Source organism: Hirundo rustica, chromosome 1 (assembly GCF_015227805.2).
Source record: "Hirundo rustica isolate bHirRus1 chromosome 1, bHirRus1.pri.v3, whole genome shotgun sequence".
In the NCBI taxonomy this organism is placed as follows: Eukaryota; Metazoa; Chordata; class Aves; order Passeriformes; family Hirundinidae; genus Hirundo; species Hirundo rustica.
In genome coordinates this window covers 75401481-75427296 of record NC_053450.1, presented here as the reverse complement: position 1 = coordinate 75427296, position 25816 = coordinate 75401481, and the positions used below count along the sequence as shown (strand labels likewise).

The window sequence follows — 25816 nt, the reverse complement described above, 5'->3', positions numbered from 1 at the left end:
ACTCCTATCCTCTAGGAGGTTTTGCTGAAGAAGCTACTTTGAATACTATACTTTGCCACTGAACAGACCATTTCACAATATACGGTAAAGGGAAGGAAAATACACTGAGACGTGCTGTGAGATTCAGAAGCTTTTCATATTTCCACTGAGTTTGAACAGTGAGGAGATTTAACATGAGCTCAAAACAGAAACCAAGTAACCTTAGATTGTCAAAAACCAAAATACCTCACTGAAGTCCTTATTCTTGCTGTAGCCTGTTCCACCTTCTCCCATGAGCTTATAAATTCACATCCTGTGTTTTGAATTTGGGCAAAAAGCTAATCTAACTGAAAGTTAAGTGTAGCTAAATTTTCTTTTTCCTGGTGACCTTGGAAGAAGACTAAAAATGGCAAACATGAGGCAAACCACTGTCATTATCAGATAAGATCTTTAGGTTGCAAAGAACTGTCAATATACAAGACAAAAATACGATGTGAAAAACAGAGAAATAAACAAAGTCTCTCTGGGCAACAAGGCTGCCTTAAGCAGCCTTGTGCTTCTGCTGCACATTTTGGTCTCCTGAACCACGTCAGTCTAACCATGGGTCTGGTAAACCAGACAACAGGAGAGCTGGTTGGGTAAAAACCGAAAGTGTGCAGTATCTCCCTCCAAAATTATGACTTTTAGCTCTATCAGTTCCCTTCTCCCTCCCCTGTAACTGAATAAGCATGTGTCTTTGCGCAACAAAGGAGGTAAAAGCTGCTTTTGAAAGTAAAAAATCAAAATCCAATCCAATCAAAAAAATCCTTAAACAGAACCACCGTGCTACCCCAGCTCACAATCCACATCGAATTACAAACCAAAACTCATCATACAACAGCGGTTTTCATGCTGTCCTATGGCAAGGCTCTAACAAAGAAAGCAACACCAGCTAACACGGGGTTTAGGGCTTGAAGTTATCACCACAATTAGCGGAAGTTTTACCTCTTTAACGTGAGTGTGAAAGGACACAGACATGTCCAGCAGGATCTTGCGCTGCTCCACACGCCTGACAAAATCCTGTATCCGGTCTTCGAGCTGATGGGCAGCTTGATAAATTTCCTCCGGGTCACACTCCCCAGTCTGAGCAAGCTGTTCTGCTGCTTCTAGGAGCTTATCTGCATTCGTGTATGTGTTCTGGAGAGAAGTAAATTAGTTTCACAGGATTAAATGAAAGAAAAGTCAGTCAGTACATTTTAAAGCCACTCCAGTAACAAAAACAAAATTATGAAAAGGCCCCTGGAATGTACTTGTGTTTCTTCTCTTCTTAGAGGTAGCACAATATAATCTTACTAAAGATTTTGTTATATTTATATATAATTTTTCACCTAACTGTGAATAAATTAATTCCTAAGCTCCTTATTTATGTCTATTCAAATGTCTGCTCAACACAAAACTTGTATTTTATATACACATCTAGAATAAAGATCAGCCTAAATGCCTAACCCATTACTTGCAAACTGGCCTACTTCAACACTGGAAAAATCACTACAGTCAGGGACAGAAGACTTTTCAAATGTGTACTACTAGAGCTGAAGAAATTCTAACTGCTGGCAGAGACACCTAATATTAAGTCCACACATTCAGCAGGAGGGTGGAAAGTGACCAAGCAAAGAAGGAGAAGATTTTTCTCCATCCTTACAGAAGTCAGGCATCCATAAGTCATGCATCAAGTGTATCATCATTTGTGAAAAAGCAGCAGCATAGGAAGATTTAGAAGTCAGCTATGGCGAGTCTCCTAGTGGAATAGTGTCCCAATACATCCTAGGATTAACAAATGCAGAGCAGAAGTCCTATCAGAGACTTGAGTCTAAGCAGAAAGCAACGGAAGACATCTGGTCTTTGATGTGCTAGGAGTGCTATGGTGCAAAGAAGAGACATTTGTTTAACAACTCTTGAAGCTCTGCATGTGCAGCCTTCCTCAGTATCCTTCTTGTTAATTCAAAACAGGACTGAGTCCAAACATTTGTTACGCTTTGGGTGCTCTTTTTGAGCAGAACCTTGGGTTTTCATGTTTTAGAATGGTTCTCAAAACTCTCATCAAGGAAGGTTAGAAGGACATTAACCACTGAAGAAAAAAAAAACAAAACTGAGGCCAAGTTTAGACTAAGGAAGCTTCACTTATGTCACACCATTAGATCTTCTGATAGGTTTGCACCAAAGACTAAAAAAAGAAGAATGCATTCTTGACACTATAAACGATACCTTTTTCTTCTCCTTTCTGCCCTTCCACGTTCTCCTAACTTCAATTACATCAGGTAAAAACAATCCTTGCAAAGATGAATTAAGCCTACGCAAATGTGCTTTTCATTGCCGTAAATACACTATCACACCGCTAATTAACATTATAATATCCACAAAAATTAAATCCTAAAACTGAACCAAAAGGGCAGGAAATAGGAGCTCTCCCCCAGGGTATCAGGTAAATTACCAGACAAGCCCAGGACAGATGACATGACTCAGTGAAGCTTTCACATATTTGGGAGAAGTTCCCCCTTAATTTATTATGATCTATTTATGCAGGGAATCAAATCCATGCTGATCCTTGACTTTGCCTGCGTAACTCTCAGCCCTTCCTTAACTTTCAGCTTTTTAGCTGCATGGAGAGAAAGAGTTTCCCTGGTTTCCCTGGGAGGCCTGCAGAGACAAACAGGAGCTTATCCTATTCAGAGGGGAGGAGGCCACCCCACGCCCCAGACCACGGTCCCAGGCCGGGCTGGCCCTGAGGACACTCTCAGCTGCCCTTGGGTGTTCTGCCTTCCATAGCTGCAGCTCACATGTGTTCAAGGGGCAAGGCCAAAGGGCCTCCAGGCACTCCTCAAACAACAACTACTTCATCAGTCCAGAGCACCACACCCAGCTGCAGATGGCTGAAACAGAAGTTTCCAGTTTTAATGAAAACTTTATCTCACATGTGAAGCATTGTTTACAAATTCCAGGAGTATCTTCCGCATTACACAGGCCCAGACACATCTGACCTCTCTTTCTGTAAAGGGGATGGTGAACCGCCTGTATTTAGAAAAGATCACAGCCTGGATGCTGCTTCAGAAGGGGCTGCAGTTCTCAAAGCCAGCAGCAGGCACATGCCCTGTTGCTCAAATTTCACTTCCAAGCAGAGCTGGAATAAACTGCGCTTTGGATAGAAATCACATCACCAGGTGTTCAGTACTAACTACTGCCTTTCCCAGCTCTCTGCTCACTTCTAAACAATGCTCAGGGGGAAAAAGGCGGTAAGGTGAAGATTTTGAAAACGCTCGTCCCGAGGGGCAGCCTCTAGTTGGAAGTCAGGCAAAAAGAGCAAGGGTTCTTCCTTAACTATGCTTATGCAAATTTCCTAAATTGAAGGAAAGGAAAGGAGCCTTCACGGTGACAAACTTCCTCAGGACATCTTCAACAGCACACTCTCCCCAGATCCCAGGGGAAAAAAAGGAGCCCGGTAAGAACTTCAAGACTACCTGCAGTCTATCCTTCTGTGCCCCAAGGTGCAAGTCTTTAATAGGCGTTCTTCTCCAAAATTATGAACATTTCTCCACAATGGAATTTACCACCTTCCCCAGCAATAAATTCCATAATTTTTGCCATCTGTTAAATTATGCTTTCTAAATATTCTTCACAAAGAACAAACAACATATTTTTAGAAAGCATATGAAGTGACACATTAGAGAAAACCCAGAGATTAAATTTCAGACAGTAGTGCAGAAATGACTACTACTGACAATAAATACAGAAAGAGAAGTGAGTGGAGGTATGGACTGCACTTCAAACATTCTGGAGTTTATTGTGGAAAGTGAAGAGAGACACATGGATGGCCAGAGCTGAGCAGAGGCATACAAATCATCAAAGGTATAGAAAATAAAATAGATTACTCATTAAGTACAGTGGACACTATCACATTTAAACATCAGACAATACACTTAAAATGAAAAAGCAAAGTACTTTTCATCTAAGGAGCAATTAAATTGCATAACTCATTGCCACAGGGTCTGGCATAAATTCCAAGATCATAAATGGGTTCAAAAAGTAGCCTAATTAAAGAAAGAGAAGTCCATCAGTAACTATTAAATACTGGTTCAGATGTATCCTTCAGTTCAAACATCAAACAGGCTCAGATAACTGGGAGGGTAAAGGTAAGTTTTTAAGCATACAGTCCCTTTATGCATCTGGTGATAGACACAAGATAGTGTAAGACGTGGACCTTTAATTTGAGGTATTGCAACCACTTCGTGGGTAAAGTTCAGAACCAGTCCAAATTCATAACCTATTTTTATAACCTTAAAGGAGGTGGGAACAGGTGTTGGTAGGGAAATGAAAGGTGTATTCAGACAGGGTTTGCAATAATCTTTCTTGTGCATCTCTTGCACCAAGAAGACTTACCTGTGGGAAAAAATCCCATTAACTAACTGTCACCATACACCTTTTGGTTTTTTTGAGCACAGACTGTCAAAAAGCAGGCAGGGATCACATTTGAAAAACAAAAAGCTGACTTAGAATTCCAGACAAAAATGCATAGAGAAGTACAACTACAATATTGACCTGTATCCAATACTTGTAAGCTGAAAATCCATGCCCATAAGTGAATCAATTCTATCAAAATTTGGCACTTTAACTAAACAGTCTCATGGACACAAAGATGAACATGGAGAGAAGATCAAAAAAAGAAAGAAAAAGACGGGTACACAGAAATTGAACTAGACAGGCTTTACATGAAAAGAGCAACACAATTTTACTATAGTGGGTGCAAGTCAAAGTGTGTAATGTGTACCATGAATTTGTAATCAGAATTTAGGGAGGATTATTAGCTGAGTTTTTACTATCTAGCTTTTGTAGTGGTAATAAAAAGTATTAAATAAAGAGAAACAAATGTTAATTTCACATGAATTTAAGTCACTAATTTGTGAGACCACAGCCCACTGACTGGAATGTCTATTCTATTTGACACACAGCTTATTTTAACGTCTCTTTGAATGCTGTTGAGGAAATGGCACCTCATTCACATTAAAAAAAGAATGTGAGAAGAAGCAGAAAGGAAGAAAAAAGAAAAAATAATTTTCACTCCCTTCAAAATCAGGAGTTAGCCTTTGACCAGGAACATGTCAACATTACTCTTGGCTCCCTGGATTTGCCAGAACTTTGCCATGCCAGTGACACTTCATTTAACACTACTTTCTCTCAACTTCTGACTGAAACTGACTGAAAACCCATAATAATGCCTAGAGTCCTATTAAAAGCAAACAAAACCAAAATCACTACATTAATATCAACAACAACTAAAAAAAGCCCAAAATCAAAAACACAAGAAAGACCTGGACCAACCAGAAATGTAGGCAGAAAATAAGTCATCCAAAAGTTAGTGATGCTTTAACAACGACTGTTGTTTTATACTTGAAAATAATACTCCTTGTAACAGCAACAACGGGAATGCTTTTTCGGCTGCTTATATTCAGTTTTACAGCAAGTAAGAAGAACAACTCAGAGGGTGTGCCTCTCTTGGCAGTAACTCACTACACATTCAAGAGTTAGAGATGAAAAAAAATACTTATTAGATCATTTTGTCCATCCTTCTGTCAGTGGAAGATAGTCCCCTGTAGTATATTTAAGTTCTTTAACCAATCTAAGTTTCCAGTATCTCCAAAAATAGAACTTCCACCCATTCCCTGAAGAGATAACTTCAAACTCCAGTAACATTCAGTTTTAGGAAGTTTTTAGCAAGCATTTGCTCTACAGTTTTCTGCTTTAAAGTATAATGCAAATTAACAAGACTGTTATTTTAACATCCCAGTAACATTTTTATGCACTTCATCCCTATTTGGCTACTCAAATATTTTCTCCTTCTTTGCCCAAATAATACAGTATTAAGTATGAGATCATTCAGGCTTTGTTAAGTATCTTACAGAAATAGACTCCTTGTCTGACCCAGAAAAATAAGCATTTCCACATGGAAAATATTACTTTTTTACTAAAAATGAAGTAATAAACATGCATAAAGAAAACCCACCATGTATATATACAAAAGTAACAACACCTATTCTTTTTGAAAATTGTACAGGAACTCAGTATTGAGGAAGTTTTCTGATGCTACTTCAAGTCCTCAGCCACTTGCATGCTCTAAGACTGCATTTACAAAAAAATTCTATCAAGAGCTTTATCTTCCACTAAACAGGCTTGTAAACAACACTTCTGATGCATCCCCCATAGCAGGTGTCACTGCTGAACTCCTGCACATAATGCCACAATTATCTAATAATGTTGTCTTCTGTTTGACTGAAGCACCCCTCTATCAACGTCACCTTCGGAGATTTTTCTTGATTAATCTTGGAGATGCTTTCTCTTACCAATCATTAAGACTGGACAGACAGTGCATGTTACTAATGGGGAGGATTCTAGCCTTCAGCTTCCCTCACAGGTTTTTTCTTCACTTCACATCCTCTTTTAGAGACTAACAGCTACACCAGCTCCTTGTTAACTTCCCTGCATTTCTTTGTATTTTTATTTGTTTTGATTTTTTTCACAGAAAAATGTGTTCTGAAGTTGCATCATCACTTAAGACTAAACTAAGGGTGATTCAGAAGAGAAGGGCATATGCAAACTCAATTATATTTAAAGAAAAAACTCAATGCAGATGGGTTTGCTGGCTCACCTGGTTTCTTAGAGGAGTCCCCCTTCCGCTACATGAGACTGCAGTGAGAATCTCAGAGCTCCCTAAGCTTAAAGTCAGAAAGTGGGACTTTCAATTCATTTCCATCCTCTCTGACAGCCTGCACAAAAGTTTAAATCCTCATGGAACTAAGCTACTTTGAAATGAGAGCTTTCACTCTTCTGTAAATCAGTATTTGAAAGCATGCTTTTATAATAATAATAATAATAGTAGTAGTAGTAGTAGTAATAATGCTGCCAGAGCAGTTCTATTGTACTTTAGGGTTCACACCCTCTACGACTGTGGAAGTTTGTCTTTTTCTTCTCAAAGATGGAGCATAAAAGAGAATAAAAACTTGCAACAGAAACAAAAATAGTCCACTCCTGGAATGGAATGTTTTGTAGTGCAGGTCCTTCTACACAGCTCTTAAGTGCAAAAGCAGGAATTTTTCATTTATTTCCATACAAGTGTACAGTCCTTCACGCAATTGCTTTTACCTGTGCGACCTCTTCGAAGTCTTCATGGCGCTTCTGCAAAGCTCTGGCCCGATGCAGGGATTTTCCCACTCCAGTGTGTTTGCTAAGAAAAGCTTCTCCATGGTTTTCAATCCAATCCAACACCTGTGGTACAGAAGAGAGACACACAGAAACCCTGAGTGGCTGTATTGAATGTTACAAAAAAAGACAATTATTCAAGCAGTTGAGGAGCTGTAAAGGCACTGCTTAAAAAGAACGGAGCCATTGGATTAAAACACAGTGTTGCCATTGAAGGACATTAATTACATCTCATTTAACTTTTCTCAAGGCGATAATTAGCTCAAACCAGCAAAATAGTACGATTCAGGATTATATCTGTATTTTGAAGTCTACCAAGGACAACCCCATTTCTCTGCATTCACCAATTTGACAGTCACCTGATCCAAGTGGTGAGACCCCTTGTGAGGGTCTCTAATCTGTTTATGCCTTCAGCTGACATTTTTCCGCAAGGTAACACTAATGAAGCTTACACATTGCTGGTGAATAACACAGTGAAGTTCTACTTTAAATGAGAACTGCTTTGCCTTCTGTATATTATTAAGTCAATAAATAAGATTCAGTAGTAACTAACCCCACTTAACACAGAAAAATTAGCTGAAATCGTTATGAGATAAATGTCTGTATTCAGAGCATATGATGGAATATGCTCCAGTACTTAGGAAGCATCTATTCCCTCAAAACATCAGACATAATTGTTTATTGTAAATTTTATAGCTGAAAAAGAAGTGAACAAAAGACATTTTAAGGCCCTTAATGCTTCTACCGCAATGACTGGGCTGACAGCTTTATAAATAGTAAAAATTGTACATGTAATTAGTTCCTGTCAGTTAACACAAAAGATTCCCCTTCACATACCTCTCTTCAAACTAATACTTCCTAGCCATAACTTAATCCATTAGTTAAGTATGCATATGGTATTCAATTTTTTGGATGATACCCAAAAGGTTCAATGAATTTCAGAATTAAAAACAACCGCATATAAGCAATTTTCTTAAGTCAGCTAACCATATCAATACAGCACTTATGTAGTGGTGCAGAATACCTCACCTAACATTCACCTCCCGCGTTCTTTTTTCTTTGAAACATGAATATTGTAGTTGGTTTTGAAAATAACTTTCAAAAGCCTGTACTGTGCCTCTTATCTACTAGTGTCCTTCACTGTGATTTCTAAAACTGACCGAGGTTTTCTCCCCAGTTCTCTTGTACTGAAAGTATAACTGTGTGACTGAAGAGAAAGACTTTTTTTTCTTCCACACAGATTTGAGAACATTCCTGCAACGCCACTCACGACCACATTCAAAACACATGTAATCCCACTATTACTACACATGTAATCCCATACTATTCCCATGAAAAACATTCATGCTTTCTTTAGCAGAAGAACAAAAACATGGTTTTCTCCTTTATCTTGACCATGCAAATATTCTTCTGTTTGCATATCTCTCCTACTGGACATCTTCAAAACAACAAACAATTCCCTAATACCACAAAATACAGCCACTTCAAATCACTAACACTTCATTAAATCTCCATACTTAACTTATGCAATATTTGTTTTCCTACTAAGTATTGCCAAAAGAATATTATCGTGTTTTAGGTCAATGTAAGTTTTCATTTTCTTCTTTCAAGTTGAAGTATTGATCAGAGAAAGGAGAGTGAGGAGCTGAACATGGCCTCAGTCATTATTACCAATACTTTAACTAGTTTCAGGAGACTACTTTTCCCATTATAAAAAGAACTGTAAAGAGACATGTTTGCATGAAATAATTAGACTGGACTCTGGAGACTACTAACAGTTACAAGCTAACAAATGAAATCAACAGCAAAATCAGTCCCAGAAAGCATGGGATGAAAAGCAGAAAGCAGCCCAGGGAGAATGATTTTTGCTCCAAATAATGCTGAATAACTTCTCAAGGGAAGAAATTGTCATAGAAATCCAGTACACAGATCATGACATAAACCATTTAACTAGAGAAACATTACTGCCTCTAAGTGAAATCAGTATGAATACAAGTTTCATTAGTGCTCAGCCTTCATACCTTGATTCTTAACAAAACTGAGGAAGCACTCTTGGGAATTTCACAGCACCAGCACGTAGAGGCAGAGTCAAGTTAGGCTCTTCCCATTAGGAAGTGCTTTGCATACCAATTCAATCAAAGGACAATACCATTAGTTGGCACTGACATTAGCCTCTTAGCAACTTACACACTTTCTTCCTGGGAGAAGTAAGAATTACAGAAATAATCATACTGAGCCACTAAGGACTCTTCCACCAATACTGAAAGCAAATGGAATTCAGTCTAGTACTTAAGCAATACATAGGAGTCTAAGAGGCTCAACACTTTTCAGTGAAAGGGTGAACAGCATCATCCTTCACTGCAGCAAGTTGCTTTAATGATGCAATTAAGTTCTACTGCAGTCTCAGCAAAACCATCCTTATGCCCAACACAGGGTCTAGAAAAAGGCTTACTTCTCTAGCTCCCAAAAGCATAAACAATAGAAGAAACTACTATGGAAAGACAGCTTCATTTTAACAAAATCATTGCTCATGGCTGTTAAAAACGTGGTATATGCTGCTCGCAGAAGTAAACTGGATCTTCTGCAGACCCAACGTGCATGCTCGTTTTCACCAGTCTTTCCCACGTTATTACCCACTCCTCACCCCCACCCCTTCACCTACTTTGAGTCCACTTTTCTAGTCTCCACTTACGCGCTGCTGACACAGCATTCCAAAGGGGAAGACGGAAATATCCGCATTTCTGATGTTCGGATATTCGATAAATGTGGAACTACTCCCGAAAAAAGAACCATTTTACACTGGAACCGCCTTTCAAAAGCCACATGGGAGTCACACAGTGAAATCATGTTGATGGCCCGCCCTTCGTTAGTCAAGGCTGAAACTAGTGACTGTAACCTGTCTTGAGGCAGGCAGATCAAGCAAGAAGCAGCACATTTATCCAAAATGGACAGAGAAGACACCCACTATGATCAAATAAATGTATTTTTGGGGAAAAAAAAAAACCAAAACAAAACAAAACCAAGCCAAAACAAATCAAAACACCTCCCCCTCTGAAAAAAAACTAAGAAAAACAAGTAATCCCCTCCCTCCCCCCCAAAAAACTCAAAACACCTCCTACCAGCATGTTTTACTAATTTCTGGCTTGCAAGCTATCAGGAGAATTTTTAAGGCACCAAAACTCTGATCATATGAGTGTCAGCAGTATCACTCTACCAGAAACATTATCTTTATGCTCAATTTTGACCTTTCATGGTCTAGAAGAGCAGAAATCCATGCTGCTTTTCCAAGTCTGCTTTATAGCTTCATACCAGAATCAGTCAGCTCCTTTCCTTATGTGAAAGGCTGACTATTATCTACTTAGTAAGCTTATTAACTCTTAAACATGAAATCATACTTTCACTAGCATGGTTTCTATTGGAAGGGCTATATAGACAATTGAGTGCCAGTGCCCAGACTTTTTTTTTTTTAAATTAAAATAAAACCCCCTTTTTTAGATGTTAATGTACAAACTAACCAGGAACTAGATCATCCAGCACGTTTCTGCTACGTAAAGTCATACTCAGAATGCCATTCAGTTTAAGACTGTCACATGGTTTAATATTTCAGATTTAATCTTTTCTGTAATTCACTTCTTAACTACTACTGTCATTATTTCACGCACTACTTTCCTTATTAATTGCTTCAAAAGATCAACAGATGATTCTTGGTGTACTCAGATATCACCACAATGTTTTTGTTGATTTGGAAAGCTCCACTAGAAACAGTCTCCTAGTATACAAGAACATGCAAGATGGAAGAAAAAAACTAATGAGCTTTCTAAGGTGGAAGTAACACAAAGTGAAGTAACAGCTCACCATGGGCAATTCCCTCTTCCAGCTCAGCTCTGCCACTCATTTAACACTTCCATGGACTGAGTTATTTCATTAATCCAGCAGAGGGAGGAGAAGGAAATCAGACTCATGCTAAAGGATGGTTATAGATTCACTTACAATACACTTGGTTGCTTGTCACTACGTGCAAACTAACTATAAACAGTGGAAGAGAGCCACACTTAGCTTATTCTGAAATGAAAAAAAACCCCTCTCCACATTTAAGTTTAGTGACAACAATTAAAAGATGTTTTCGTGTTAGCTTCTCAATCAATCTTCATTAATTTTTTTTAACACTGGATCAAAGAGAGAATGTGCAATCAAAAACAAAAGTATTTTAGAAAGAAAGTTGCTTTGGAGTTCTACACAAACCATTCCAGAACTGTCTCAGATATAAATTTAACTAATAACTCAAACCAGAGTAATTTCATGCATTGAATGGTGTGAATGATTATTCAAATGAAAACCCAACATTTCTCAGATAATTAGGATGATCTGATAAAGTTGTTTTGCAAGAAAAAAGAATCTTTTTATTCAAGGTCACTTTTTTTCCCCAGATAAAATTTTCAAAGCTGAGGGAGCTACAGTCTCTAAGACATCTGCTGTGGCTATTAGATTAATCTATCTGGTATGGATGTTGAATGGTCATTGTCCTACAGACTGACCTACACTGAAATATTAGTATTTCATGTAATATGAAAGGGAACAGTGACCAAATTCACACTGTGATTCACAATGCAGTGCCAAAAAACCCCAATATCTTTAAATTAAGTTAAAGCAACATAAGGAGCTATACTTCCACATGCAACAGTAATTAACAGTCATTACAGAGATAAACCAAAGGACAACCCAATCTCTGACAGTGGTAATCACTGGATTCTAAGGGAAGGGCTTCGGAAGACAGCAAGCAAGGGCTGCACCTCTGTACAGATCTAGCTTGAAATTTCACTTTATCAGTGGTTGATAAAGAAGTGCATTAGCACAAAAGGCTGCAACTTCAAACTGTCAGGAGGATTTCTTGCTGCCTTAATTCAATGTCTATGTAAAGAAACCACAGGCATAAACAGGATGAAAGAAATTTCTCCAACCAGTAGGTAAGGCATGTAGTAAGTCAATATGAATCAACATTCTGGAAGCAACTGGTTCATACTGAAAACTTCTGGTGTACTCACAATCCACATTCATGATCTGGATAGCACATTCCTGATACTGGAAGTTATAAAAATATGTAAAGCTGTCCTCTTTGTTGTTTTCATCTTAAATGCAGCAGTTCCAAAGGCTGATGAGTCCAATACAAAGAAGGAAAATCCAGCATCTTGCTGAAGAACTTGGTGGTTAGACTCAATGACTTGATGAGTTATTTGCCAGCTTCAAAGAACAAAGCGGTCTGAGAGCTAACTCCTCTACACTGAGAACCATGATTTAGGGCAGAGCAGAAAATGAAAATTTCCTACAAGCATTTCATGACTCCCAAGATATTAAAGGCAAAGAGTAGGAGCAGTACAGTAATACTCTCTGCAACATTTAATGAGCACCTTCCCCCAGGAAATAAACTGCCAAAAGCCTGGCCTACAGGCCCGAAACTTGAATTATGCACCTGGCAAATTACCTCAGGAGATCCCTCGGCCTAGATTGCCTAAGTAGGTCCTACTTGAACTGAATTCAAACTAGAGGAGGAAGTTCCACCATCCAATCCGTACTTGTTGGCACCAGACTACTGAGAGGACATACATTTTTCCACGAGAATCAAACTTCTGTGTTAATTTCAGTTTTTGAGGATTCCTTATGAAGCCTTTTCAATTTAAGAAGTGATTCATTTGTGGATTGTGCCTCATCATAGAATCACAGCATATTCTGAACTGGTCCTCACTGACTACTCATTCAAGTACTAGCACTGGACCCTCCTTACTAGCCACTGCTTATGTTGTAACCTTCGTGGAGAGCCTCAAGGATTTATACAATGGCATAATGAATGGAGTCTTTGGCTCTCTGTGCCTTTGCTGACCATTCGTAACATTCCTTCTGTTATCTTTCACTTTTTTGTCAGCTAATATTTTTCACGCCTTTCCACATCCGTTGTCACATCTCAGCATTGACAATCTGGATAACAGCCTGTCTTTCAATGTATTCCTCCTTTTAGATAAAAAAATTAAGTAATAAAGTTTTGAATTTTTTACATGATTTACTGCTAAAGCATTTAAGTTATTTTCTTTAACTACATGAAGAGACATTCACCAGATGTAGAAGGAAGTTCAGTCATCAAGAAGAAATCAGTCATCAAGATTGCCCAGTCTCCCCACCATCTGCCTAAATTACCTTCTCCAACTACTGTAAATGATGAAGATCAGTTATTTCACTCCAAACTGCTCACGTCCAGTATCTTCTTAAAACAGAACAGTACAAGAAATTTAGCTTAAAGTGCAACTAATTCTGAAGAAAAAAGATTAGTTTAACCAGAACTATTCCTATCTATTTAAAAACCCCATTCAGAAGTTGTGATTTGTGAACACTTTTACACTGAAATGAAAGAACATGATCAGCAAATACTGGCCATCTTTACTTTCGTATGAAGATGAGCAGTTAAAGGAAAAATTACTAGTATCTCTGTTATTTCAGTCCAAAGCCAACATTTTATGCTTATTAAAAATCCATCAACCAAGGACTTTTATGTTGTTTCACTTTAAAAAGCAAAAGCTATGTCAGAGCTTGTATGTCTGTACTTGTATGCCTGTACTTAACTACTAACTTTTACAGATGTTGTCATAATAATAAAAAAATAGCAGCTGATAACAATTAATTCAAGAACAGTGTTATTATCAGAAAGTAATCTCATCTGTAATTTTTATAATTCCTTATTATACTACTCTCAGGTTTTAAGGAAACACTATTAAGTCAATTAAGTATCCGTGAGGGTTTAAAATCAAAAATTTTACCAAATAACACTATTAAATTTTTGCATGTTACAAGAAGTCTTTTCGACACTTAAGTCTAGAATTTTACCTATAATGCGAATGTCAGCTTCCAGCCCAAACTCAGAATAGCTGTCTATATTAAAAATCTTTTTCATCCTATATGACTTAAAGTAAATAAATTAATTTAAAATCAAGAAAAAAGGAAGTAGAACTAACTTTCAAATATAATTGTTATCCATAATAGCCAATACCCAAGTTGAGATAATGCACAGAACTTGGCATCATTCAGTCAATCCCATGCAACTACTCATTTGTTGTACAAAAGAACACGGGTTTTAGCAGTCCAAACTCACCTGCCAGTGCAATCAGGCTGACAGAATACAACGGCATTTAGACAAAGTGAAGTAAAACCTACCTGTTGAACATCTTGTTGAAAAACACAGAGCTGAAGCCGCTGGTGCAAGCGGACCTTTCGATGCTGCCAGATATTTTCCAGTTGGCGTTGGTGATGCAACACCTCATGGATGACATCCAGGACATGACGGACGGCTTTTGAGTAGTTGGCAGATGCGGTGAGGGAATCGGAGCTCCCAGGAGTCAAAGGTCTCTGAAGTTTGTCAAGGAGTGACTTCCCATCTTGGCTCACCTGACCACCGGAAAGGACAAAGAATTACATGTCTTGCCAAAAGCTTGTTGGGCTACTACTTTGTATCCCCCCCCTTCTTCCAGTTTTAAATGCCTTCAAGAACTTAGGGAGCAATGATGAAGACTCGTTTTATTGAGGGAATGATTACCTACGTGCAGCTGCCATAGGAAAGAAAAAAAATTATATACTCTTTCTATTTTAAATAATATGAACAAGTAGCACTCTTCTAAATAACAGCCTATCTTTCCATTTCTTCATTACTTTCAGAATGACTTTCCTTCAAAGTGTTGGGATGTGTTGTTTGGTTTGAGGTTTTTGTTGTTTTGGGGTTTTTTAAAGTCTAGTCGAATCTAACTTTGAATAAATATTCTGCAACTCCTTCCGTAGTCAACACAACACTAAAATTAAGCATTTGTCCAGAATTATCCTTCCAAAACAATCTCTCTCTTCATTTGCTGTAATGATGAACAGGGAAGTTATTTCTGTAGGTTAATAGTATTTGACAAATACATTTAAACCAATGGATATAAAACTTAGTATGTGATTCAGTCTGACATTATTTACAATTTCTAAATTATTACCGTTACTGGTAAACCAAGGGAAAACTGCTGTTAAGGCAAACTTAATTCTGATTAAATCATTTAAACCCTTTCCATGCAGTACAGAAAGATACTGTTTTCCAAAATGTATTTAACTACTGATACTGACAGGAAACATTTGCCATTTCTAACTGTTGTCTACTCTGATTTAAACCACAGCAGAAATACACAGACTGACCTTGCATGTTAATTAAAGAGCAATAATCCTCTCTTACGTGGTCACTATCAACATTTAGTGCTAAAAGCACGTTTCATTGGCATTTACTTTGTCACTTTTAGCATGAAGCTCAGGGAACTGTTACAATTCAGTATGATTCAGACATCTATAAAGAACTTTTCTAACAGCTCATCTAGCAGGAAGGAACAAAAATCATTCGAAACCGCAAGACTCGAGCATAAACAATAACCTGAATCCATCAAATCAACACGACGTCAGCAACAGCAAATTTGCCAAGGCCCTCCTCCAGTTGCAATTCTCAACAACTTTTTATTAAGTCTAGGCACATTTTAAATTTGTTATTCAGTAGTCAACTGAATGAAAATTCAGGTCCAAATGAAAATTCTTTTCTAATAATTAGGTTACAAGGCAGTTTATTTCTCAGTTTCAGTTCAAGCTCTTCCATTTTAGCAATGAGTATCAACACAGAGAATGATGCTAACTTCTGAAAGTAGCTCCAGTAAAGTTGAGTCAGCAGAAAAAAATGCATAGTTCATAACAAAGTTACAGTGTTATCTTTTTTCTTCTCTGCATCCAAATGAATTATTTAGTAAGTCCATCAAATATTTCAAGAAAACGGACTTCAATTATCCATTCAGAATCCATAAAATCTAGGTGAAAAAAAGTAATTGTGACAGCCCCTTGATCCAATTAGTTTATTAGCTTAATAAACAAATGACTGTGCACAGATTTTACTTTGGCATTAATACACTAAAATTTTCTTCCTTTGTAGTGCATGACTGCCTTAAGATTTCAGCGAGATGTATAACTTTATTTATATCTATAACTTCATTTAAGGCACATCCATCAGATTTTCAGGCATACCAGTTGTCTCACCCTGTAAGCTAGTATGTTGCTTTAGTAGTAATATATAGTAATTACTCTCAGTAAAATCAGACTGTCTAGTCTCAAAAGCATTTACTTTCTTAAAATTACTGTCTTCTACTTTGCAACCAAGTCGTGTTGTCAAGACATTGCAATCTAAAATGAATGACAGTGTTGTGATTTCCACAATGTTGCTCTCTCTCTTCCCCCACTGTTCATTCATCACAAAATGAAAGGAGCTCCACACTGTAACAGAAATGAAGTCCTACATTTAATAATGATAAGCAATAGTGCTGTAATACCCTGACACAGAAAGATGCCTCCATCAATCTTCAAAAAGGAATGTGTGTTTGAAAAATGAAAAATAAAACCTTCTGCCCAGAGGAGAAACACAATTTGTACAAATGCATACATTTATTATTTCTGTACCAGTTCTGGTTGCTAAAGACAAAAAAAGAGTAATGACCAGAAATCAGAAGAAAGACACTTAGTGCTCTTTTCTTCCTTCGAGCAGTACCAGTGAAGATTTTGTTAAAATATCTAGCAATCCTGAAGTCAAAAGCTACAGCTTTGAAATCCTAAATATATTTTTAAGGTATGTTCCAAAGCAATCCTATAATCTACCAGTCCAATTTATTTTCTTTATGCATCACCTGCAAGCAAACATTATTTAACATGCTAATCCACAGTACTTATTTACACTTAACAGTAGGCTTACCCAGTCACATCCCTGCCAAAGAAAAGAACCCACACAAAACCAACTCAAACCAAACAGAACCAAGTAGGAAAAAAGCCACTATTTCAATCTCAGCCCTTTATAATCATTATTCTAGAGAAATCTAGCCTTCCTCCTCCTTGCTGCACTCTGAAGCATGCACCCCAGACTGCCTCTCCACATAAATCTGTTACATGCTATATTTCTGTCCCTTCCAATGATGAAAGCTTATAATGAAGACAAAACAACCTTACTACAAATCAAACTTTCAAGAATGAGTTAAGAGAGCAATGTGTAAGTAAAATCGCAAGCATTATCAGCTGTATGTCATTAGATCAGCTGACACAGCAGGGTGACAGAGCAAGAATAGCAGTATCAATGTATATTTTACACAGAAGAACAAGAATTCGTGCGCCCTGGCATCTGACTCATGATCACAAAGTTTATGCAGTTTACCTGCCTAAAGTGGCAGGTATTCAAAAAACCCAGTCTTGATATACTAACAATAGGATGGATCATTAGAACTAATCTTACCCTCCTTTACTGCTAAATGAAATGTGACCAGACTTGAGCTTCCTATCATAAAACTGGTTCATCAGAAAGTAGTTTTAACTTTAATGTAATGTATAAATCACAACCATTAATTCAAGCCCACATGACCTCCTTTAAAGACAGGTGCAAGCTGTGGCCTAACCTATCCTGTGTCCACTGATAATTTTTACTATGATTTGACCAAACACTTCCTGAGTACAAAAACTACTGTATTTAATCCAGAAAAACATCAGTCCTATTGAATAGTAAAAACAGCTTTACCCGACAATGAGAAACAACCCTGACCAAAGAAAGAAAGGCAAGTAAAGCAGGAAATGCAGAAAATACCTGCTAGCTAATAATAGTGAATACTGATTTGATTTCAGCTGAGTAAAGCACAACAGAAAACTCAAAATTTGAAAAAAAAAGCAAAAAAAGATAGTTGAGTCACCACTTTCTAGACAACATTCAGAATAAGCTTTTTATCTTAAGTTGTAAATACAACTACTAGAAATAGTGACAAATATTATGATTCCAGTGTGTGCTGAGTCTAAGATTAGAGCACCAGCACAGGATACACTAATCTTACAAATACTGACTACATAGGCATCTTAGCTCATTTAAGTGTCTCTGAGGCTGATGAAACTAAGTACATTACCTTCTGGCTTCTCAAGTGACATCCTTTGATAGTTAATTCCCTTTTGTGAGGCAATTTCAGAGATGGATTTTCCATCTCACACACTTAGAGAAATCCACGTCAACAGAGTACCTTCCCAAGAAATGCCCAGCTAACTTCCCTTCAAGTAAATGCTTAAACAGTAGTATCCCACTGCTATTAAAAGGCAGTAATATGCAAATGAAAATTAAAACATACTTAGTACTTTAGTGCTCCAAGTGTTTTTTGTACCACACATGGTTAAATCTCACCTTTTAACTTCTTTATGAAGATTACAGGGAAGACTTTAACACTTCACTTTTGAACAACAGTAGCAAAATCCAGTACATAAAATTTAAAACGAAGCTCAGCACTTGAGTTTCCAATTAACTCCCAATGCAACAAGTGATACTCATTCATGATCCAAACTTAACACGACACAATTTTATCTAAGGAAACAAACAAGACACTGACCTCTGAGTAAGCCAAGGTAATGTGCTCATATATCCCTTGATGATGATGGATAGCATCCTCCAAATCTTGCAGTTCTGAGGGAAGCTCCACCTCACCACAGGCTTTACACCATGAGTCAACATTGCTCATGTACTGCAACAGAGAAGAAACATTCAGCTTTGATTTTAGGTTCTATGGTAATATACAAAAGGACGCTCATCTGTGTGACAGACACTGAAAAGATCCTTTTTAAGCAAAAAGCCTTTACAGTACTTCTCTCTTAAAAGACCAGAAGTTTAGATCAGAATAGAAAGAAATATTCAAGTCTGACTATACTTGTGCTTTTAGGTATCTGAAACTCCTTGAGCTCCAGGCAGGCTCAGCTGTAGGTTGGCAGTCTTCAGAACCAATTTAACTGTTGGCAATATTGATGCTTCAAGTTAACTCTTGCTTCTTTTCTTGATTTTGCAGCTAAGAAAAAGTTTCCTTTAACCTGCATCTACCATTTCAGAAACACGAAAGCCAATTAAGGTCTTGTTTACACAAGGAAGTACCACACATGCTACAGCTTTCAAGTTCAGACTCTTGGTTTTCACCTATCAGCTTCCTGTGCAGATACACATGGTATCATGAAATTTATCACCTCACCTCTTTTTACTCTTCCGAGAAAGCCATGTTACTTTGCACACGCGCACAAAGAATTACTGGTGAACCATTCACTCAAACACTCCATAACTGTCTTTTGCTGGGAGGAGGTTATCAAAGAAGCAAAGCAGTGTCAGAGCACAGCGAATTCACACCTCAGTCCCCAAAGAACTAAATTCTACATGCAGAGAAGCACTAAATCCATTTGGCAAGCTACTACAGCAGGAAGCATGTAAGGGATTTACAACCTAAGCGGAGGTCTCTTAGGACTAGCATTGAACTTTGAGCACACAGCTATGCCAGCATAGCTGCTCGAGTCAAGCCTTTCAGGGGAAATTGAGGGTACTCCACCAGAAATCTCTTCTGCAGACAATTTAACTTATCTCTGAAGTTTAAGCTGTCTTGACAGACAAGAAACTGCCATCACACTTCTGCACAGCAGAAGTTCTGCCGACTTATTTTTTCACAGCTAGGGGGCATGAATTTTATACCTCTGTTGTGCTAGGAAGGGAAAGAGGAAAAAGGAATTTGTTTTTCTAGGCTTTTTAATAGTTGTTAAACCTAGTACGGCCATATGTCAGCTCTGTAAAGTAAATTTTCTCTATTCATGTCAAGTTCAAGACTCAAAAGTTATGAGACCAAGCTATTTGTCGCATCATACATATTTTAATTCTTGGAGCACACGTAGTCTTTTGAGGAAAAAGGAATTCATAGATCACTTCTGGTACTCTTCTATTGTTTGATAGTTGGGCAGAAGGACGGTGGAGTACTTAGCTGTAAAATACTCATTTAATTCTCATTAAGGGCCAATTTAAACCATCTCTAATGTTAAGCACTGAACGTTAACAGAAGCTCCATGTGCACCAGTGAGCAGGCACTGATAGCTGGTGTAGTCCTCACTGTGCCTGACAGTAGGCAGCAACACTTACCTGTCACTTGTAAGAGAACACATACACTCAAGAAAGGGTGTGTTTTTTCTTGGGCTGCTTACTTTTTAATCTTTTTATGTAGGTCAAGCGTCACCAGTCTCTAAAGGGGTCATTCCTCACATTCCAAACCCTCTTTCCTTGAACTTGCTCTCCACTGTTAATGAAACAGCTAATATATCACAGGCAGGTATCTTACAAATCAACTAGGGCAATCCATCGCAGCTAATCATAAAATGAAAACTGCAGAAGGAGCAATTAAAAGTAAATTAATCCCAGCAGATGCTGCACTGTTTTCTCTCATTTTTATCTTTCCTTCTGTTTACACTTATATTTAGTAGTAAAGAAGGTAACTCTGACCCTTGCTATAGTTGCCCAGTGCACAATCACACACAAAATTTAGTCCCTTGACTTCCAATGAACATAATTTATTATTTTTGTTATGAAAAATGGCAGCATCTGAGCCAAGCTATACCTACCTGTTCTCATTTTATTCATCTCTCTCCTGCATGTATGGCTCAGTGCTTAAATGCAAACCCAAAATGACCCAAGTAATTAGAAAAGCGTCAATATTGACAAGGTACCGAACTGTGTCTATCAAAACTTCAAGCTGACTGTTGACTTTTCTATCAGAAAACAATTCCTTCACCTCATTTTTATGTAACTTTTCTGTAAAACCTGCTAAAAGGACTTATTATAGTGGCATCATTTTATATAATTTATCTTAGTCTCAGGATATTAAACCAATGTCACCACTAACATAATTAAAAGTAATGTGTATTTGCATCTTAAAACATTCTCATTTCTAATGTCTAGATATTTATCAAGTTAAATATCCATGTAGTAGAAATCAGGGAAAAAATGTCTTAAAATCAACTGCACCACCTTTCTCTATTTCTGAAGTTTTCAGCTCCCAAATGCTTCCTTCATTCATTCCAAATAAAAGTTATATCAGACATGAGACCTGTCCTTGGATATAATTTAGCAAGGCAAAATGAAAGAAAAGTATCTACACACAGCGCATCAGCCATACCCATCCAAGAACCGCTGCTCTCCAAACACACCAGGGATGCGCAGAGCAGACAGTCTACAAGATCAGCAGGTGACTCGACTGCACACACAGCAACTCCTTCAGAACTAAACTCCCTTGAGGGCAAAACATGCTTTCACCATTAGGATTATTAACTTGGGGATATTTATTCCTATTTCCCCTACATATACCTCTTCTCTGGCAGTTAGACGTGGTTAATGACTTAATTAAAATAATTGGTATAGGCCTAAAGCTAAAATGTTTTTTTAGCATAGGAGGAATCTCCTATGGAATACTAAGTAAACATCTCCCATCACAATTTCGGATTCAGAAGGCAGTTAATTTACTTCTCAACTTTCAGGCCAGTTCAACTTAGGTTTTCTAGAAGCAGTTATTATGAGCTAAATCTTGACACCTGAGGACCGATAGGAGTTGAGTGGTGAGGACAACAGATGAAGTGACAGCTTCTAGATGTAGGAAAGGCATTGTATCGATACTTAAAAGCCTTATATACTTAAGCATTTCAGTCCAATTAATTTTCATTTATATAGCTAATTTGGGTGTTTTATCTTGCACTGATGTGGGCAAAGCATTTTGTGGAGAATTTGAGGCCAGTGGGCTAAACTGAGGAGAATGAAATTTTGTTTGAGTATCGAAACCGGCAGAAATAAATATTCTGGCTTTCTTTAAAACATTTTCAATCGTTTTCTTTCACTTTTGTCCAAAGCAAAAGCAAACTGCACAAGTCCCCGTTCCAGCACATAAACTTTTGTGGATGCCCTCCCCATTCACTAACCTGTTCAGCTTTTTGATGGAAGATGGAGGACATGTCCAGTAACGTGCTACGTTCATCCAAGGCTGCAGCAAATGCCTTCCATTCCTGTTCCAACTGACTGGCAATCTGTTTGATTTGCTGTGAAGCGTAATGGCCAGACTCGATCAGGCGGTTTGCTACTGACATGATGCGGGTTATGTTTACATACACATTCTGTGGAGAAGGAGGGAAAAATTAGTGCAAGTCAGCAGACCAACTAAATAAAGAAGTACATTCCTAAAAAATTCTATTTTATTACAGTACTGATCAATAGTCTGGTTTTATTTGCAAGTTTATGCATGCCAAATTTTGGAATCTAGGTGTATAATGTAGCAGTCTATCCATAATTGACAAGAGAGAATGATGACTTGAAATAATCAGTCTAAAACTCATGTTAACAATAAGCTAAAGCCAATTTATATTACATGAAGACACATTATTACAATAAAGAGGAAGAAATAACCATATTTTACAACCACCTCAATAAAAATGTTTACAGATATTCAAGTCAACAAGACATTCCGACACACACAACATAGGAAAATTGAAGTATCATTACTAAGCTCTTGATGTATCAACAGTAGGCATGTGTGCAACATCTGTGAACCTTTACATAAACTTCGGAAACTCTTAAAGAAACAAAATAAAGAACTCTGAGCTACAAGAAGTTTAACAGTTTTACATTTTATTTTCTTGCCGCTACACTGCCTCAGAACTAGCGCTGAAAATTAGACAAATAAAGTCCAAGATCGGAAGTACTCTCTAGCATACTGGCATTAGTCACTGATGGCTCTTAGTCAGTCTAATTTTCAATCAAGAGTTTCGGATTCCTGCAAAGTAAAACAGGAACAACTCTGCCACCAAAAACTTTCTGAGTAACTCTTTCAGAGCTACACGCATATAACATAGAGTCGACACTTTATCAGTTGGACAGACTCCTATATCCCTAGAATGAAGTTCTTAGAATCACAGGATTGTTGAGGCTGGAGATTACCTAGTCCAACCACCAGACATTGAGTTCAAGTGGAACCATGACCTCCTGGCACCCAGCAATTGCCCCGACTGGCTGGAGCAAGTGTTGCAGCTCCTCCAGGCTTCACTGTCCACACTCAGATGAGTGGCATTTAGGATAGGTCCCTATTGACTGTAAATTGCATGCACGTATGCAAACAGGAGCATACCTGACACAGCCTACAAGCTCAGCTGGTCCACTCAATACAAGGAACACACCAGCGTCATGTTGGCTGTTTTTCCTTTCTGCACAATACTACCTCGCACTTTTTTAGGTTATCCCGCACATCTATGCTCTGCTTTTTAAGCACAGCCAAACAACAGGCAGAGTACAAATCCGCTATTTCCAACAAATTTTAAAAGACTGGAAAGCATTTAGGCCTATTAGAAGTATATGTAGCATAAATGCAAGACTGCTAAATGAATACAGAAAGCCCTTAGATGGTCTTTACAGTCGTGAGAAGAAACAAGTGCCAAAAGAGAAAAGAATAAGGGCTATAGTAGACTGCCATTTGAACTCTTTCTGTAACATAATAATAAAGCAATTTTGGAAATTCTGGAACAGCAGTTAAAAATGAAGGACATGGCACTATAAACATGAAGTAAAACAAATTAAAACTGAGCTGTGGTTAACGTGTATTCATTTTCCCATGGCAATCAGGCTTCACACGTCTGGAAGAATACAGCCTGTAGCAGTATGAATATGAATTAAAATGCTGACAGTTGAACACTTTCCAAGCTATGTACACCACATTCCTTTCCTCAAAAAACCAGACAACTAAAAAACAACTTACAATAATCTAAACCTTTTACCTGAGTGATATATCTACCAAAGTTTTAAGTGTCAGTATTTCAGAATGTAATGACCCAAATGAGATAGATTTAGCTAAGAAGGGAAAGAATCTCTAATAGCAACTCATTACAATTAGGCTGTCTTTAATTGACCCTTGAAGGTCAACAAATTTTGTTCCATTTCCTACAAGGACAGGCAATTCCAATGTCGTTATTATAAGAAAACTGCGTATTTCCACACTGCTTGAGAGATGAGAAACACTGTTACAAGTGAGCTCTTGCTCATTTACCAGAGACTGATATCTAATTCAGTGTATGCATTTACAACCTGGTCTTATTTAAAGTTAAGCTAGGAGGTAATAACTGATAAAGTGTCACTTATTTAGCGACCTCATTTATACCACGTGAATCCGCACAAAGCACCTGAAGCTTTTAAATGTGTATCAACTGTCTCAAAGGTGAAAGGGCAATGTGATACTGCATTTCTTTCATTGTGTCACACAAATGACTATTGTAACAAGATTTAAAAGGTAACAATTCAAGTCACAGCATTACAGAGTGTTTAGTAAGGATACAAATGTACTTAGCATGATTGTTTTCTCTCAAAATGCTCTTTAGCCAGAAGCTGAAAGGACACCTTACAGTATCTGGAAGGTTCCTCACTGCAGATTTTTCCTCTAAAGAAAGTATACAAACACAAAAAGCTATTGCTCAGCAAAGTAAGACAAATTAGTAGCCTAACTGTGCTATGTCTTTCTGTGGTGTGTGCCTGAAAGGCAAACACATGGGAAAAATACAGGTGACAGTGTACCAGCTTAACTGAACTTCTATCACACTCCACAAAATAAAGCTGATTCCATTTTATTTCCTGATTTTTCCCAGATCCATTTAGAAAATGTTTGTTTAGCTCCAAGATTTCCAACAGCAGTTTTCTGACAGAGACTATTACACATTCAGTTTTAAAAATGCCATCAAACTCAGTGACATGGTCCTTAAGCATCAGAAGTGGCACCTCTATACAGACTGTAGTGAGTTTGAACTATTTTACTGTGATAGAATCCATTTAGTGATGGAATTTTCAAATCATCTCACCTCACACACAAATGGCTACAGTGCAGTATTAATGTATTAATTAATACCTGTGTTACTTAATGATTTACATACCCTCTAACATTTGTTCTAGTCTCATTTTTGAAGCAACAGCAAAACTGTCAGTTTGAGAATACAAACTTCAACGATGAGGGCCACAGGACAACTAAAGGTAAAACCTGATCTATTCCCTCGAAAAAATATAAACTTGGCAACATCCAAGCTACAATTAAGGGAAGTGTTTAATGTGTTCTTCTGCATGGATCTCTTCTACTGCAAGGATCCTCTAAATATTCTCAGGTAATCATTTAACCACTGCTATCAGCACTGGAACATGGGCAATATAATTTCACTCCAACTTTCTTCGAATATCTCATCTCTTTCCTACATTTTTTCACAGTGGACCTGAGGAAATCTACTGCAAGACTATATAGTCCAACCCCAACATTACCTTCTTTCCTCCTTTACTTTTCACTCACATTTACTTAATCATAGTAAATGCCCATGCCTTCAAACTCTCCCTACAGCCACATCACTCTCATGTATGTGTTTCCCATTACAATACTAAGTATGGGGCTCTGAACTGGCCCTAGTTCTCAAGTAGGACCAACTGAATCAGAGCATTTTCTTTACAAATCTGAAGTTCAGCCACCCCAGTAAGTACCAAGAGTGAAATAACATTTGCTTCTTTTCAGTAACACTGTCTGTTCCTTTAGTTTTTGATTCACTGACATGAACATACTTGTTGCTGTATTAACACCTCAGTAACTGACTGCTTTTTACAATCTGGTTATTTGCTTCTTCCCTCTTAAGGATTGCACATTTAGCCTGCTCTATTTAGTCTTGCTGACTTTGGAGTGCTCCTCAGAAGCTGAAAATA

At 37.7% G+C, this 25816-nt stretch overlaps 1 protein-coding gene across 3 annotated transcripts in view; it reads right to left on the bottom strand.

Moving 5' to 3' along the window:
• TRIO (trio Rho guanine nucleotide exchange factor) overlaps positions 1 to 25816 on the bottom strand; it is a 243428-nt gene that overhangs the window by 131311 nt on the left and 86301 nt on the right. For all 3 annotated transcript variants that reach the window (XM_040074368.2, XM_058422546.1, XM_058422547.1), the window contains exons 7-11: positions 22027 to 22218; positions 18651 to 18782; positions 14404 to 14634; positions 7150 to 7272; positions 964 to 1155 (exon numbers count right to left, since the gene is read on the bottom strand). In XM_040074368.2, the coding sequence (XP_039930302.1) occupies positions 964 to 1155; positions 7150 to 7272; positions 14404 to 14634; positions 18651 to 18782; positions 22027 to 22218 (870 nt within the window). The remainder of the gene's footprint in view (positions 1 to 963; positions 1156 to 7149; positions 7273 to 14403; positions 14635 to 18650; positions 18783 to 22026; positions 22219 to 25816) is intronic.